The 19,091-nt window shown below is 41.7% G+C and overlaps 1 protein-coding gene across 1 annotated transcript in view; it reads left to right on the top strand.

Moving 5' to 3' along the window:
• mtus2b (microtubule associated tumor suppressor candidate 2b) overlaps positions 1-19,091 on the top strand; it is a 70,345-nt gene that overhangs the window by 23,269 nt on the left and 27,985 nt on the right. The window contains exons 2-4 of the mRNA XM_036535943.1: positions 8,460-10,752; positions 11,149-11,401; positions 15,735-15,938. Of these exons, the coding sequence (XP_036391836.1) occupies positions 8,710-10,752; positions 11,149-11,401; positions 15,735-15,938 (2,500 nt within the window). The 5' untranslated portion in view covers positions 8,460-8,709. The remainder of the gene's footprint in view (positions 1-8,459; positions 10,753-11,148; positions 11,402-15,734; positions 15,939-19,091) is intronic.

Genomic DNA, 19,091 nt, shown 5'->3' with positions numbered 1-19,091 from the left:
ATGTCGTTTTCTAAGTGTGTTAATCATATTAATGACCATACATATCAAATGCATTACTGTCATCTGTTAGAAGTGATTGACATATTCTGTAACAGCATATTAGTCACAACCCTGTACAGTTTTGTGACCTGTGATCGGCCATCTGTCTGAGTGAATAAGTGTGATTTAGCCGCTCTGGTTCCTGACAGCCAGAGAGGGTAGTTTAATTAACTGTGTGTCGCTGAAATAAACTTGAGCGCAGAGCCTGTGCATCCATGGTGACACTAAAGCTGAGGGGGAACGTTAATGGAAAACTGAAGAAGCAACAGTCAGAGATGGAAAACTGTCAAAATGTAGAGGATTTTAATTAGCTGGTCCCTGCAGTTTTCAGAGTAATAGAGGGTTGACAGTTTTTTCATTCTTCTTTATGAAGTGTTGCTGATCGGCGAAACTCCGCTGGCCTCTGTTGTCTTACTCCATCGTATTAAGACACGGACAGAATGCCGCTTCTCCACACTGCTGCCAGAAACCGATTCCCCCAGAGAGGGCTCGATAAAGAGGAAGATGTTGCTTTGTGTTTTCATTTTTATTCGTTGAGTGACATGTCGCAAATGAGAATTCTCAGTTGGCCTTCCTGAAATGTAAGCCACTGCTGATTTGTAACCTGCGACAAGGCTGACTCTGCAGAGTTCTCCCTTGTGGAACAGTGTAACTTACAGACTCCTGCTCACTCAGTAAAACATGTGAACCCTTGCCTGTGTGAGAGATGGCTCACATAGACTTCAGTGTCCAAAAGAGAGAACATTTTTAGAAAGGAAGATGTTGCAGCATTTTTTTTTTCTCTGTTGATATTTTTTATTTCTAACAGTGAGGAAAAATAATTACTGAGCAAACATAAATGGTACAGTTATTGTGATGGGGGAAAAATGTGTCAAACTACAGACATCCAGTTCAACAGAATAAAATTGGTAGTGCAAATGATTAGTATGATAATATGAGTCATGCCATAAATAGCAGTTTCCATTGTACGTATATAGAAGATATAAAAGGTGAAAACAGGTCAAGTGGTCTAACCACTCCCACACACTGCTTTCCAAAGTTCTCACAGTGTTTGATAGCGTGGGTAATTTCTTGCTCTCCATTACCTTATTCCAGAAAACTACCACACACCAAAGTCTGTAAACATGTATATAAAACTGCTCAACTACAGAGCTGGGAAATGGAAAAAGAGAGCTGACAGAAGGAGAGTGAGAGATAGAGAAGGGGAGAAACAGAAAGAAAATGAGTCTACTTTCCCAATTGTAATCTCTTTTTTATTTCTGGTATTTTTGGGCTGAAAGGTTAATTAATGTCAGTGAATGGATTAAACATGCTACGCTCCAAGCTGACTTCATATTGGCAGGTTGTAGAGCAATTTGCTTCAGTCCACCTGTCTTCTCCCCTCCCTTTCAGTCCCAGTCTCCATACTTATTTCTGCCTCCAAAGCCTGTCCAATGATAGTCACGGTGGTTATGGCTATTTTTGATACTGTCATATTAAAATTAAGGCAGTCACCACTGCAGAAAATGAGTATTTTCCGCTCAGGGCAGCAGTGCCTTTATGCATGAAATCTGATCCAGATTTTTACCCAAGTTTGAAAATGCAAAAGATTTCCAAGCATCGGTTCCAAAATCAGTGAATGTCCAGTGAACTAGTGAAGTACGTGGTGACATATTGACTCTGCTGGATTGACACCTGCCATATCCATGGCCGTACATTTTTTTTTACTCTCATTATGTTGGGAGCTGGCTTTGCGTGTGTTTTATACACACACACACACACACACAGACATATATATATATATATATATATATATATATATATATATATATATATATATATATATATATATATATAAGGATTAGAATAGAAATGGGTACTTTTCATCTCTTTATTCTTCTATGAACTCCTTCTTGCTTCAACAACTTCTTTTCAGTTTTCAGTTCTCTTATTTTTTTGAGCCAAGATATGATAGAATAACAGGACACAAATTAATAGATGGTATAAAAATGATATTTCTGCTTGGAAGACATTGTACAGTCCTTATTATCTCTCCCTGGGGAAAATCTCCACAGGTTAGTCACCAACCCACACTGTCACTCATGATAACAGGTTTTACCAGAGACCAGGAGGTGGGTGAACACCAGGAAGAGATTAAATTCATCTCTCAGAGTGAGGAGAAGAGATTTTCCCTTTTTCAATGGTGAGGAAAAAATAATAAATTTAGTTTGGAAAGACAGAGTTGGAAAAGTAGTATGGAGGGGCATTCTGTATATTGTGCAGTATCTGTATCAAACTACATTTAGTGGTAGTAAGATCTAGTTTTTATTCCATGGTCAGTAGTAGTCAGGAATTTTGAATAAGTATTGGTAATACCAGGTCTATAAGGAGGCAATGTGTTGCTGAAAAGTGAAAAGTGAGGGACAGAAATTTATAAAATTTGTAAATATTTGCTGTTCAGAGGTTCAAAAAGATTAAGTAACCATAGTTAATGCCTCCTCACCTCTCTGTAGCTGCTGAATTTGCTGAGTGGTGCATAATGCATACCCCTTAGCTTTCCTGCCCCATACCCCCCAAAGGCTGTCCATTTTCACACTTGACTGCACACAAGTTATTTCATTTACCTGCGGGGTGAGGGAATTATGGACTTTGGCCCTACATTGCCCTACTTTCTTTCATTAATTTTTCATCTTGTTAAATACCATACATTTTGTATGTTTGTGATCTAATTATGAGACAATTGGAAATAGAAATAGAAAACCCATGAACAGACATCTATGAAAAAGTCAAATCCTGAGAGTCTAAATAAATCTGATCTGATATGAGGATGTCTCTATCTTTGCTTCTCTAATATTTATTCCACACTTTAATAGCTGTCTCCAGCATGCATTTTACCTGATTATGATCAGACTGATGTCATTTATGTCACAGCTATGAGAGAGTGGCCCTGCATGCTTTAATCTGCAAGCTGTAAAAAGAAATTGCTGATAGCATAAAACTGTCTATGTCTACAGTTTCTCTCAAAAGACATTACAGATGGATCTTTTATCCATTTTTGAATATTTGCTAAAATTTCAGGTATTTATGCATTGGTGGCATGCTTTTGAATGGAATCTGTGCCATTCTGGATTTTTTCTTCCTTAGAATTCCATTCCCCTTTCCCATATCCAGCATGACTTGTGCTGAGCTCTAATCACCAATTTATTCACAAAGGGGAGCATATGGCCCAGTTTCTTTAGACCCATTGTGGCTGTATATGCTGGCGTCTGGTGCTACTGAACGGTGTCTGGTGGTTCTGTTGCATCACGGGCAAAATCACTACCCAGAACTTTCTTGGGATGAACTTTCACACTTCATCCATTCTGCCAAGCCCCTCTCTGTGTTCAAGACACATCTGAAAACAAAGCTCTTCCACTCTTACCTGAGCAACTGAAACACTACCACCTAAAGGAATTTCTCATGTCTTAAAACTGTTTCTTACTAAACTCTAAAAAAGTAATCTAATGGTTTAGCACACTCGTTATCTCTACCAGCTACCTTGTACCTTGTCTGGCCAACCATTGAAACCTAGTCATGTAACACTTCTAATATTGTTGACTCCTTCTGTTTTTTTTTTTTTTTTTGCTTTCAGAGTTTGGGCTAGGCCCCTTATCAATGCTATGCTTCCAACTTTGTGGCAACAGTTTGGGGAAGGCCCTTTTCTATTCCAACATGACTATGCCCCAGTGCACAAAGCAAGGACAGTAAAGACATGGTTTGATGAGTTCGGTGTGGAAGAACTTGACTGGCTAGCACAGAGCAATGACCTCAACCCCATCGAGCACCTTTGGGATGAACTAGAACGGAGATTGCAAGCAAGGCCTTCTCGTCCAACATCAGTGCCTGACCTCATAAATGTTCTACAGAATGAATGGGCACAAATTCCCACAGAAACACTCCAAAATCTTGTGGAACGCCTTCCAAGAAGAGTGGAAGCTGTTATAGCTGTAAAAGGGGCACCAACTCCATATTAAAGTATATGTATTTGAATACAATGTCATTACAATGTAATGGTCAGGCATCCGAATACTTTTGTCCATATAGTATATGTATATACCCCCATTTCTGTGTCTCAGCAGTTAGAAACTACTTAAAACGGGGAGTTAGTGTCACCTGTCTCAAAGCAAAGGAAAGCAAGTAGTGGACTGAACGGGACAGAAGCCGATACCGTGTGAGCTGGTGTAGCAGCTGGTGCACCGCAGAGCCTAGATTTAAGCATCTGGACTGCTGTGCTCAGATTAACAGGCAGCAGGGAACTGTAGGTCAGTGGGAAGTTCATAATGTTGATGTGGCCTGACTTCACCGCCCTGGAGTCCGACAGGAGAAATCGGCCCAGATCAGTGGATCAGGAGGTCTTCCTGCTGGCTTACAGTGTCGGTAGGGCTCAGTGTGCATTGAGCTGCTGTCAACGATTAGGGTCGAGGACATGTCGTTCGCTTTTTATGTTTGCACCATGAATATATTTTACAGTAAGAGATATTTTTGCATATCTCTTATCAGAATTGTGATAGTATTACAGCCATCTTAAGCAGTATTATCCAGTGCTAATACACACAAAGCAAGAAAACAGAAGTTCTTCTTTAATAGTCTCAATTACAGAATTGCTACATCACACTAGTCATTTTGTCTGCATTCATCAGAAAGTTGTTTTCCTGGATGAGCACATGAATTGCTGCCCAATGGTTATACTCAGCCAATGATTCTATTCACTGAAATGATTGATTTACCATAGCATTGTTCAGAGAAGCATTTATGTCATAATCACAATATCCTGCCAGTCATTGTATCAAGTGCTCTGCAGAATGTAGACACAAGTGAGATTTCAGATTTTCAGCTACTAATGACCATGGAGGAGTGTGTAGTGATTTCATCTATAGTCATTAACCCTCTTATTCTTGAACTGATTCTGTCTGGCATGTGAACATGCACAGCTAATGTATGCTGTGTTGTAAAATCAGGTATTTCCACTGATCTTGCAATTATTCTTGCCTTGGAAGAAAATTGTTTATTCAAAATGCAAAATGACTCCTCATATGTGCCTTTAAGTTTTTAAGAACCTTTCAGTCAGGTAATCACCTAGTTCAAGTTTGCACCTTTTTAGTGTGTGGAACAGCAGACCGGCATTACCTTGCTCAGCAATTTAGTTTAGAAGGATTGATGTAATATAAAACATTTCAGACAGGAATATTAAAATCAGTATTTTTTTGTATTTTGCCTTGGTACAGATGTTTTAAAACTGCATTATGCTTCATTATTGGTAACTTTACTATTATTTTAAAAGTTAAATTTACCAATCAACATAAATAGGAAAAGATAAATATGAAAATGGTCCTAATAATTGACAAGATTACATATTTAGGACAAGAGTTCTGTCAGCTTTAAGTATAACAACCACTAAGAGAGTTAACCACTGAGAGATACTACTTAATGGTTTAGCTTGGGGATGTTGGGGATGTATCATCTTTTAGGTGTTGACTAAATTTGAAAAGACACTATAAAAGGATGTACAATGCACTTCAGGCCTCAAGTCAAGCAGCCGTGTGAACAAATTTCACTAATTAAGTGCTGTGCTGTTGCAAAGTGCATCATCTGTTTAACGTGATGATGACCGGTCTAACAGGGAGATGTTGACTGAAACAACATTATGATGGATTGAGGTTACTGTGAACTCTGCAGTTGCAAGTTAGAAACCCATGAAAGTGAAGCATTAACCTAATTACATGGTCTTCATTTTCACATTAAAACCAAGTAATTTAAGATGCAGTATTCAATTTATCACAGAGGGAAACATGAGACAGAGGGAAATGGCTGATCTTGTTGGTGGTTGATGAGCTACACAAGGGAAAGGTGTAAGAAAAGGTACCTTTGAACAGATTGTAAGAGTGTGATTATACTTTATGATACTTTAAGACTGGCTCTATGCTTATTGATGTTAGTAAGAATTATCCATCAGCAGGCATTTACAACATATTTTTTTAATTGTGTCCAAGGTGGTAGCATTAACTTTTTGCACCTCACATTAAATAATTGTATCAATGAGATTGGAGAACCTAAAACCAATTATTTGCATTTTATTGTAACTGCAATCATTTCATATGAAGTGCACAAGGGCAGAGCCACTACAATAAATGCAATTGTGTAAAAAGGAATTAACCGCTAATGGATGAACCTTATCTAAATTGGCATGCCCGTTCCTTTTGCAAAGTATTAAATGAATGAATGAATCAAATGAAGCTCTCTGCTTCCCCTATTTGTGCCTCAGCGGTGGCAACTAACTGACATGCACACCCCCCCCTGCTGGAGTGAGGGTCCACCTCCCCATGCTTTCAAATAGGTTCTCCTGGGGGGTGGCTGTGTGCGGCTCAGCTGTCAGACACATGTGTTAAAGACAACCACCACAGGGTCCTCTCCTGTGCTCCGCTGCCAGGCACATCTGTTAACATTGGCAGACGTGACTTGTGTTCCACCTTGTTTGATTCCATGTTTACATTTGCACCGTTATAAATCCGATGGGTTGTGGAAACCTTTAGAAGCAAGATGTTTCATTCTTCATGACCTTTTTTTTTACTGCGGTGATCATGGAATGATTTGATACTTTGGTTTTGCGTGATGGCTGGCATAATGCCGAACAGCTTTCTGGGGAAGAATTTGTCAAGGCCTGATGTGCGGATATGAGTTGTGCCTGTGTGTGTGCAGTGCATGATGAATCATGGGCCGATGCTAGGTTATTCTCCCTTTGTTTTAATGGGATCTTTTACAGATGGGGGAGTTGTGCTGACAGGGGCATAGAATTCATCAAAGCAGCACAAATGGACTACTCCTATTCCATATTACAGATCTGCATGCATTACACATATTTGTGTGAATATAGCAAGAATGGTTTCATGAGCTGAGGATGAATTGCATCATTTCTCTGCAGGAACCTTTGTTTTTTTACTAGCATTCTTTTAGACAACTTTAAACATGAGGGTTATTTGCCATGTAACCTTTGTTTAACATGTTCATTTTTTAACAGAAACAATGCATCAGGAGCATGGTCTACTGTAGTTCATCACCATTAATCTATTGCCACTTACAGCCTTTTGAAGGTAGAGAAACTGCTTATCGATACATTGGGCATGTAAATGGATGCATGTATCTTGCATCAGAATAAACAAATAATCTACATGCAATCACTGTAGGAGCACTGACCAAAGGAAACAGTCACATAGGTAGAATAAAATGAACAGACATGTACAACATACTTTGTAAAGGCTTCACAAAACCTTTCCTGTTGTGAATTCCAATTAAATTATTATCTTCCATCTCTCCCTATCTTTCTCACTCTCCTTCCTCTCTCTCTCTCTCTGTTATGGGAGCAGTTTGTTGTTTCCAGTCAACATAATAAAGCTGGAGCATCATTTTAATGATTACTTTCCCTAATCTTGTTTTGTGTTGTGTATTATTATAGAGGAGGAAATGCTTCTGCAAATTGAAAATGGTTAAACCTGGATTTCAGACTGCCTCAAACTGTACTGCAGTTTTTAGTATTAAATAAAATAAATGCAAAAATCAGAATTACATACTTAAACCACTTACAAAAACAGTGGTTTTTAATGAAGCAAATACACAAGGAAATGGATTCAGCTCAATAGTTTGCCGAATTCCGTCAACCAAGCAGAAGCCCTCTGAAGATATAAGCTGTGTGTGGACCTCCATGCTTGTGGAGATTGAATTAAAGTGTGACACAAAAATCTATTTTGAGGTACTGAGGGGAAAACTTCACGTTTATTCTGGAAAATAAATGATGTGTCCTGGAATGGGAGAAATGACTCTGTGAGAAATCTTTATTTCCTTCTGGCAATATGTTGGACGGCGCTATGGGTTTTCTCTCCTTTGGGTGTCATGTGATTCCCGAGTCCCTGTAGTGAAAATGGCACTTTCATTTGATGCAGAGAGGATCTCGTATTTATTTTATTCTCCTACGAGAGGGGGGTCAGGGGAGCAAGCCATAATAGTGTTTGATGCTGGTGGAGTTTTTAATCATGGTTTGAGAGGCATTGTGGGTAGCAGTGTTTTAGAACCTAGTGGTCTTGAGGGGTCGTCCTTTATAAGGAGGTCTGAACACTTCTGTAATGTACCTAACTGATGTTGCTCAAGGTTAATATAAATAGTTCCATATGTATCTACATCATATACTGTATCTAATGCTGAGATTCATCAAATGTACACACCAGAATTGAGATGTTCCATGTACAACCCATTTCAGACATACGTTACTCACTTCAGACTCATTTCATACAATCTGTCCCTTTCATCAGGCTGTTGTGATGTGGTGAAAATGTAATGATTTATGTACAGTTGTTTATGATATATAGGCACATCTTACATAAGGTCATAACAGCTTTCTTTTTCCATTGCAGGCAAAGGATTCCATCTTAATGCTATTCCATATTGCACCAACTGGCCTGATGTCAACATTTCCTGAAGTCTTGTGATGCTACATTATTAAAGAGATCCTGCCAAGGTTGTGAAAAATGTGAAGTTGGATTTTGGGCTTCTGTTTCACATCTTACAAATCAGAATATCTCAGGAGAGGGTAAGCTACCATTTAATGTGTACAAGAGTGATGAGAAACTGTTGAGCCTCTGTGAGCACAGCACAGTGGAGAAGATGAGTTCACAGGGCCAGCCCAGTGGCCCTGTAAGCTCTAGACGGCAAGACAACCAGGGGGAGATCAAGAACAACAATAAGCAGGGTTTGTTTGCACCCGAGGGTGACGCCAACGCCAATGAGATCCAGACGGAAGACGAGGGCACCAAAGAAGGAGGCAGGACAGGAGACGCGGGTGCCCTCCCCCCACTGGTGTCCCAGAGCGAGGAGCAGGACAAGATCATCATCTGGGGGACGGACTCCCAGTGTGACGACCCAGAGCTGGAGGAGTTCGAGATGCTGGAGTGCCAGGAGCTGGAGGCCTACCTGGTTGAGGAAGAGGAGGAGTACGAGAGAGGAGCGGGAGCGGGCAGAGGTCCGTTTGTGGATGAAAGACCCCTGCCTTATAGCTCCGCCCCGGCTCTAGCGACGACAGACAAAGACAATAACTACGATGCGGATGAGAGAACCACACAGCAGAGTGTGCAGGACCTGGAGACCACCATCTCACTTTCACTGGGAAGCAGAGGGAGAAGCACGTGTCTAACCAGGGCTGAGTTCAGCTCGGAAAACGATGTGTTCGTGTCCTGTCTCTCGACAATGTCCAGCCTTGGCGGGAGCTTAGCCAGTGCCCTGGACAGCACTGGTCGAATGCAAGCCACAGATTCCCGGCACTTGCCATCCGAACCATACAGAACCATCTCTGAGGACCTCACGCTTGCCTCCCAGTCCATCCCTACAATCTCAGTAAAGAGCGGACTCTACCAAGAAACAGGGGGCCCTCTGGGTAATTCTGGAAGAAGCACATCTTTATCCAGCAGTGTTGATCTGAATCTGAACTCAGCCATTCTGCAACAGGAACCTGGTCCACAAGCACAATTAGAACAATTAGGACAGAAGTCGAGGAGGAGCCCGTCCCAAGAAGGGCTGAGCATACTGACTAATGGCACAGGAAAATGTAAACAGAACCGTGTGGATACTAATGATACTGAGCACAAAACTCAAAAACTTCAGATGACTGTAGGGGAACAAAGTAGATCTGTTGAAGGTTACAAGCAGGGGGATGTACCCTCCACAGAAGCACAGGAAGAAATGGAAGCAAAAACCCGTGTCTGCCAGCAGCAGATCGGCAAAATGACCAGCTTTGAGGAGGCACACCCTGATATGGAGGCCCAGTCCAGCCCCAGAGCATCTCCTGCACCAGGGACATCTTCACGGAAGGCGAGTCACAAGATGAATGGCAAACCCTCCCTAGACGATGAGGCCCCTGATGTGAACAGCAACCCCTCAAAAGCAGACCCCAGGGGAGCATCCAGCCACCCTGTCCCCGGTGAGCCCAAAGCCATTAGGAAGCAGGGCTCTTTTGAGCACAGCCGTAGCGCAAGCCCCTCCAGCTTAGAGAAGAGGACCCAGCTGGCAAGGAAGCCTTGGGGAAGTCCCACCCGAGCCCCAACCCCTCCATCCCCAAAGACTGGGTCGCCAAGGAGGAGACCCCCGATGTCCCCTGCCAAGACCGCCAACACGAGAGTTCCCAGTCAGGAGTACAGTGAGGCCTCCCAGGGGGGCAGCAGTGTCGTGAAGCCCCCCAGTAAGGTGTGCCCAAGTAGCGGGATCCCCAAACCCATCCTGCAACCCCCACTGAGGCCAGCAGACAAGACGGAACCAGATAACAGGAACACAAGGTCCCCCCCACCTCACTACCCCCCAAAGCCCAAAAACGTGCGTCCCAAAATCATTACCTACATCCGAAAGAGCCCTCAGGTGAAGCCCCATGTCCCTGATGCCCCTTACGAGGTATCCACCCTCCCCTCTAGACTCACAGCATACCCCAGCCCACAGGCCAGCAAGGACCCCAAAGCAGGGGGGCACCCCAAGGCTTCGCCCGTGCTCAGCGCCTCCAATCTTCTGTATGATAAGTATCGTCATGAGATGCAGAAGGCGTGCTACTACTCCCCAGGGCTGGTGGTGTCTGGAATCAAGCCTCCTAGCCATACTATCCCCCACAAGATGACAGGGAAATCTGAAGGCTTCTATGGGGAGCTGACTGACAAATATCTGCAGGAGGTGAGATGATAGAAGGGGTGAATTGCATGCATGTCTTTGTATGTGTCTGTGTGTGAGTGCAGGATGAATTTTCAGGGAAGGTGTAATATGACCTAGTTAAAAAAGAACTTTTCTATTTCAAATTTCCAGTTCCAGTTACCATGTACTGAGATATTCTTCTCTGTATATAAGTAAGCACATGATGAGAAAGCAGAATTTTTAAGGATACCATAGCCTTTCATTCCCAAACTCACTGAATTATTTTGCTTGGTTCCAAAGCTCATAAATCGATGGCTTTTCCCTCCCAGTGAGCATGTATAATTGATTTTCCACTTTAGCCAGCTCAGATTTTAAATACAGATCCTCACCACTGTTCCTCTCACTGGTGTGCTGTTGATTGACTTTTCTCACTTTCAGATGGGTAGAGGTACAGTCGCTCTTGGGGGCCCTGGACGGGATGACCCGCCTGTGTCTCAGGTCAGCCCACACGAGGCTGCCGGCCTCTTCCGCTCTCCCAGGGCCCTGAGGCCACAGCTGGGACTGGGTGCAGTGACCAGGCTGCCCTCAGCTAAGAACAGGATGGTTCTGGCGGGTCAGAGGTCAGCCTTGTCCTTCAGCCACCCAACGCAGGTGGTCAGTCCACTCACCCAGTGTTACCCTGATCCCTCAGGTAAGATGCTAACAACTTCCTACAGTGGTTACTACCTGCTTTAAATTTAAAATGAAATTGGGCACAAAAAATATCTACTGGTCTAAATTGGTTAAGTGTTTCCGTTTTTGAAGGCACTGTGGATATTTAAGATTCAGACAGCTTTCTCCCATTGTATTTTTCTCTTTTGTACTCTACAAATATGTGACTGCTCTACAGCAAATTAGAATGAGGAGAGTCTGTTAAAATTTATTTGGACTTGTCTACAGAGACCTTGTGCACAGCTCCAGGGGGTTTGGTCTGCTCCAAAAAAAAAAAAAAGAAAACCTTCAAAATGCTGGAAAGGAAAATGGACTCTTTGTCTGTCTGTTGATATTATCATGTCTGCTGACCTCAGTCAGGGTTCCTTGATTAAACAGATACATCCCTCTGCAACAGGCCAAGTGCTGGCAAACTCAAGCTCTCACTGTGATGTGTCCAATATACATGCTCAGGGATTAATAAATTGTACAGCACATTTCAAATAACAAAGATTGCATCGTGTGATTAGTATTCACTGGGGGATACACAGTTGTGAAGAGTCCATGAAGGACTGGGTAGTGATTATTATTACAGTATATTTCCCCCTTTCCCAATCCGCCATCACCATTTCCTTGTTATCAAATCCCTCAGTGTGCAGGTCTCCCTGCTGTTATCAGGGTCTGCACCATCATAATTTCAGCTAATGCATATGTATTACGTTTGGCTCCAGGCACCTGTAGTCTTTGAAGTGTAAAATACTTAACACTGAAGTAAGTTCCAATGATGCCTGCTGGCAACTTACTCACCCGTCATGTTTTTGCCCTGACTGAACTGCTTTGCAAATGTATGTGCTGGATCACCAGAACATCAATAAATGTATTTCATCTCATGTTCAGTACTTGAAGACTTTTTTGGAGGATGAAAGACACATTTCATATGTTTACCACTACATTTGAATTCCCTTGTCTTATCGATGGCAGCAGAGGAGCGAGTGTAATTTGGTCCGTCGGGGACCAGATAAAACGCAACACAAATCCAGCCCTAGTCCCAGCTGTCTGTGTGCAACAGCCACCATCACCATGTTTGGTTCTCTTCTGCACTCCATGAAGGGAGTGGTCTGGCCTGCCAGTCTGTCCCCACACCTGTCCCTCTAGCCTTATTTACCAATCACATTTCCGATAGATATCACCACCAACTGGTCAACAGATACAGTACTGTACCCTGAAGATTTATTGAGCGTCAAAATTTATGAGTGCTGTGTACAGGCTGGAGGAAAGTAAAAAAAATAGAGCAGTTTAAATAATTCAAAATAAAAACACTTGAATTCATTTATAAAGGGGGTGAATCTGAGAGTGACATTTAGACCTTGATGGTCAAAGTGTGCTTTGAAGTCAGACTCCCCTGAGTAACCAGATATTAAATGTTTTCCCCTCAGGTCAGGACTCAAAATCCCCTTGCTAAAAATGAGAGCATAAAACCCCCACATCATAACATGTGAATAAATTTATTCTTTCATTAAGGGAAGCGGAATTCTGTGACAAGGGTCCTTAAAGGAAAAGTTTATCAGATGCCCATCTTTCACCCAGCAACCAGATATTGATTCGTAATGATTATGGCCTTATCTCTGTGCAAAGCTGCCTGCAATTTCATCAGAGGCTCAGGTGGCAAGGGGCACAAAGAAGGCGGAGGGGGTGCCTGACTGGAAAGATGGATGGGAAGGCATTTGTACAGATTAAATTTATTGCACAAGGAGACACTTTCAACATTTACGAACTGCACTGACAGAATGGAATAAAATATAATCTTTTCATCATAGTTAAATGTGCAGTGTCCCTCTGGCAATTGGGCACAGTGGGTTTATCTATACAGGAAGAAGGCAAATAAGTCTTTTAACATTTCAGAATCATGGCCTCCTCCTCTTCTTCTTCATCACCATTTCCTTATTGCTCTCAGTTGTGGTTATTCTTGGACCAGCACTCCATCACTGTTTCAGTAGCCTTGCCATTATGCATAATAACCCAATAAGCAGTGTAGGCTGCTGAACAGTCCATCACAAAAAGAAATCCAAATCTGCTACCTTTTTATATGAATTCCGATGTTGTTTTTTTTTATCTTTATGCACAGTGGTGCTTTTTACTTTATACTCCTGTCTGCATACCCCTGCTTTGCTAACTTCCACATTTCTTGATGTAATTATACATTTTTGTTGTGTGAAGATCATGCAATAATATTTACAATCTGCATTGCATTTTTAGTTGTATGGTGTATGTTTTTTCTCTCTGCAATGGTCATGCTACCTGTCAGTCACCTCTGCTCTCATTGCCACCTGAGCAGAACCTGAGTGGTCAAAATGCATATACGTGCACCACTTTGAATGCACGTACCTGACCAAAGATGTGTAAATCTTGTGATGGATTCAATATGATGGATTTCTGAGACGTAAAATTTTCACCACTGACCCTGTAGTTTCTTTGGCTAGTGTGATAGTCCCAGGACAACCTAATGAGCATTGCAGGAAGGGAAAGACAGAAAGATGCCTCATGCTGCAAAGTTTGGCAGGGGGGTTATTGATCCCTGAAATTCTGTCTGTCTGTTCTGACTAAAGCAGTTACATTTGTGTTCCATTTTTATGCTCTCATGCAACCCTTTTTGGAATTGCCCGCTGCACATTAGGCTCGCCTAACCACAACAGGCACTGCAGACACGTAGGATCACTCAAGCGAAAAGAGTGTGGTTGCCATATACACTTGACATGCAAGCCAATGTCTATACTTTGCACTATATGTACCACAATACACCACAGTGCACCACATTGGAGGAGAGGCACCATTTCATTAACATCATCTGAGCCACTCATTGTATAAAGGTAGCAGCGACACACCTTTTTCATTAATCTCACACTACAAAATAGAATATTTGTTGTGTGGACTTGGCTCCTTCAATGATGGTCATAATCACAGCTTCATATGCCAGCTGTATTGCATTGGCCTCTCCCAAAGTGCATTTTCAAAGAGGCAAATGGGTACAAAGATGAGGTATTATATCTGTTATTTTCATGTCTGTTTTTTTTTCTGTTTTTACTACCATCCAGCCTTTTCTATCCTTTTTCATTTTTTCTCCTCAGCGCTGCTTCTCAGTAGCCCATTATGTAACAAACTCATACAGTAATGTATCATTTAATCTGGGGCATGCTGCATTTGCATTTATTGTAATGCATGCAGTCAACAGAGCCTCTGCAGCTTTTTTGTAATACATTAACATCTTCCAAATCCTTCAAATGTCTGTCAGTTTTAAACATAAGAAAGGTGTCTTCCAGAAAGTGGGTAGTGGCAGACAGAAAATTGCTCTCATCATTTTGAATGGATGCCATTATACGTATGGTAAAATGGCACAGTAGTAAAGGAGAAAATAACTGAATTTCTTCAATCAATGAATATCTCACTTAAAATAAATATATGTGATGTTATTTATGTTGCAAATACCTGAGATGAAGTGAGATGAAGTGAATTATTACTAAGATATCAAGAAAACCCACTAAGCCTATCAGTTGCTGCAGTAAATAGATTTATTTGGAAGATGTATGAGATCACCAGAGAACACCAGTGACCTAAGTCTATGTGTTGGCTTTCCTCTGCTGCTCCACTTATAGTCCATAGGCCTCGTTATCTTACCAAGGGAGCTGTCCTTTCAGCACCACGAGCGTATGTCACCACAAGCCCCTGCAGAGTGCACACATGGTACACAGATTATGAAGCACGTACAGTGGTCCTAGTTCTCATTTGCAAACTCTTATCATGTCATTTGATTAAACTAGACACTCCTTGATGGTCCTAAATTAGAAATGGTCATTTCCTAATGTACGTTAATGTGAATAAGTGTTTTGAATCACCATCATGTTAGAGTTCAGTGTTTTGTATCCATTATAACTGTGTACCATTTAAACCCAGAATTGTAATGTAATTTGTTTGACAGACAGTGAAATGGTGGTACAAAACGAGACGGATCTTTTCTATGCAACTGCAGATTATAGCAATTTCAAAGGAAATGGTGTTGGAAATTATCACTGTGAATGTATTTGACTTAGGCAGGATGTAAGGGCAAGAACACGCTTTATAGTTGGAAGTTTAGAGTATTTGGCTTCCATGTTTGTTTCCCACAATTCAGTGCAAAAGTTGAGCAGACTCAGAAACATTACATTCTAATGATTCCTGGTATTGGTTTGAAACTATTTCAAATAGAGTATATCATTATTAATATTACCTGTATCTCCAGTGCAGTGGAGAAATGGAGGCATAGCTTCATTCTAATCAATGCACCATTCCTTTCCACATAGACCAGGGGAAACCTGCCCCAGAGACGGCCCCCAGGTCACTGCTCCCTAAACCGGGTCAGTCTGGCCTGCGCCCTCCTGGTTACTCTCGCCTGCCTGCCGCCCGTCTGGCTGCCTTCAGCTTCGTCCGTAGCTCCAGCGTCTCGTCCGTGTCCAGCAACCAGTCCAACGACAGCACGCACAGCGACCCCTGTCGACCCATGCACCGTGAGTTTGTGCACTGCTGTTGAAAGTACAAGTACAACACCCATCTCATTAATTTCACACTGTTAGATGTCCACCCTCCTGGTGCCACCAATCAAAAGGACAAAGCTGCATATCCTTTCCCATTTATTGAAAAAACAGTGACACAGCAAGGTGTTGATCTGAAGGACATGATTTATTTATTTGTGGTTTTACTGAAAACACTCCCCACATGGATTTGTCTACACTGTACAAAATACTTATTCTAAAAAGACCTTAATAACTATAGCTTGAGCTGTAAATTATTGTATTTGCACCTTGTGACATTAAAGGTATTAGATGCCTTTAAAATTTCAGGTATGTGTCACCTGTAGTTTCCCAAATTCTTGCAGATAAGACAGTTATAGCCTTGTCTTGGAGTGAGTACTCCAGTTGAGCTATTGTTTAGCAAAACCATCAACCCAAACTCTCTCTGTGTCATAAACCTCTGAGAAACCTCTGATTTTAACTGTGCTGATTTTTTTTTTTTTCATTTCAGTTTCAGGGAGTCAAGTCCAAATTTGCTGCAGTGTCGTGATGGGTTGTAATCACTATTGCTTCAATGGAAAATTGTGAAAGTGAACTTTGGAATCATGGCACCATGGCACCATCCCTTTGTGGTGTCAATAACGATGTGCATTAAAAGCAGATTTGATTTCTCCTTGCAGTTAGTTACATCAGAGAACTCCGTCTGCAGAGCAGTGTACATACACAGATTGTATAATTTCTCTTTTCAAATACCTGCTGAAGAAAAGCAATTCTTTGCTCCCAAATTCCCTGAAATACAGTGCACATACCAGAAGGAAAGCTTCACAGCAACGGTCTCTGTTGCCTCAACTAATTCAAGCTATGACATGTCCACAAACAAGGGAGAAGTCTTTCATGATGTGAATCATGTACACTACTTTCTTCTCATTCATTTTTGGTTCTAAACAATCTTGATTTGAGGGCATTGATCTTTTAGTGCCATCTAAGAAATGGAAAGCCCTAATCTGAAATAGCGTCTTACAGGCAAGCAGCTCTGCGTGCTGTGGTTACGTTACAGAGAGGCTTTCCCTTTTTTCTCCTTAATTTGTCTGTCATTTTCTCTTTATCTATTTATCTGCGCATCCATCTTTCTGTCCATCTGTCTGTGCTTGTTCCAACATCTAATTAATTTTATCTGTGTGGTAAGATGCATATCAGAATGCCTGATTGAGATCCTGATCTCCTCAATTTCATTGTTTCTTCAACCACAATTTCTCTTGCACAGTTGCCTTTACATTGTATATGCACTGTTTGCATTTCCATGTCAAAGCAGCTCACTTTGTCCCTTGCGGAACCATGACCAGGAACCAGGACTCGAAAGCACTAGTGAAATTCTCCAGCGCATAGGTAGGATAAAAAGTGCTTTTAGCCTACCAGTTTTCCACTCATTTTCTCACCATTTCAAAGTCCAAAACACAATGTAGGCATTGTGCATTGCAGTTCCGATACAGACCTGGTCTTTCAGCAGAGTCAATTGATTGTGAAGAAGTTCGGTTAAATTGTGATGCTGCAGTTGAGTCCCGAAAGGCAGATGAGCAGAATTGGCACAGTGTCCCAGTGCTCCTGTAGGAGGCTGAGACGTCCCAGTACAAAGAGCGGGAACCAAATGACAGATTGTCCCATTTATCCTGCTGTCAAGTTGCATGTTACACCCACCATTCTCACAACACCCCTCCAGAGTTTCAGTGATGGGGAAAAACAGTGCTTTATATAATAGTGGATGACTGCATGAATCTACATTTTGATGGAAATGTTGCTCCATTTCTTTGTCCACAAAGATAATTGCTGCAATAAAGTTAATCAGGTGGGAGGGAACACATGATGTGAACCAATCACAGGAGGCTTTTAATGCAGACAGATTAAATACATGTTCTACACTTTGTAAAAATCTGGCTGTGCCTCTATATAATTAGGCACTGATATAGTTACTTGTCTGTCTTTCAATGTTGTCCTCAATCACATATTCCTTAGTGTTAACATTTGCTCACATCACGATAATATGTCACGCTGGTTTGTGCTTTGTTGTGTCTATGCAGAGAGCTCACTATCTTTGGATTAGGTGCAATGTCTCTCCCTCTCTCTCTCTCTCACACACACACACACACACACACACTCATACACAGCACAACATCTCTAACCTGTAACCTATTTTTTTTTTTTGCTTTTAAAAAATGTCATAAGGATTTTGGCAGTCTGGCCAACCAGCCTCATTAAAAATATTTCTGTCCTCATCAGTGAGTGCATTTCAGGGACATCAGCATTTATTCTTTAGAACATTGTTCTTTAACAAAGTAATTCTCAGAGTGCAGATTGTTTAGCTCATTATTTTAATTGACTTTTGTATCTTTTGTACTGAGTTGAGAAATCTGAAAAAGTTGTTGTCCCCAGCAGTCTTGCAGCAAAACCTGATGAATGTACACTAGCACTCAGAAAGAATCACTCTTTAGTGGTAATGGGTCATAGAAAATATGATTATGATACCACAGTTTTTCCTGCAGAAATGTGGTCTCAGAGAAAACCAGGCCATGGCACTGCTGTTGTGCAGTGAAAAATGGCTAGTGGCTGAACATTTGTGGGTGTTTCAGCACCAGCTTTGTTTTCTCTTCTTTGCTGGCTTTACCTTGCTGCCATTATCTTAACACAATCAAACCATTCCAGCAGAAACTACCTACAGTAGCTTAGGAAGGTGAAAGAAAGGAATTACTGCAATCAATCAAAACAGGACTTGCTGGAGGTGAGATTTTCCTGACGTGCATACAGTACTGTATACTGTTTTTACATCCTGAAATGATTTGTCTCGGCTTTTGTCAGGCTTTGCTTGTATTCGTGTCTGTAAAAACCCAAATAACAACAGCTGAAAGAGCAGTTTCCAGTGTCTGTGAGTCTCACAGTGTGGGCGGGAAGAGAAAGACCTTCAGACTGCCTGACGCTGTTTCATTGATTCTCTGAGGTACATTCTGGAACACTGTGTTTGTGTGTGTGTGCGTGTGTGTGTGCGTGTGTGTGTGTGTGTGTTAGTGTGTGTGTGTGTGTGTGCGTGCCTCCATGTCAGTGGTAAGGGGAAGACTGCACTTGGGTAGCAAATGGAGTAGAATAAGTAGAAACAAGGCG

The sequence above is a fragment of the Megalops cyprinoides genome, chromosome 9, assembly GCF_013368585.1.
Source record: "Megalops cyprinoides isolate fMegCyp1 chromosome 9, fMegCyp1.pri, whole genome shotgun sequence".
Taxonomy (NCBI): domain Eukaryota; kingdom Metazoa; phylum Chordata; class Actinopteri; order Elopiformes; family Megalopidae; genus Megalops; species Megalops cyprinoides.
This window is presented reverse-complemented; position numbering and strand designations above follow the sequence as displayed.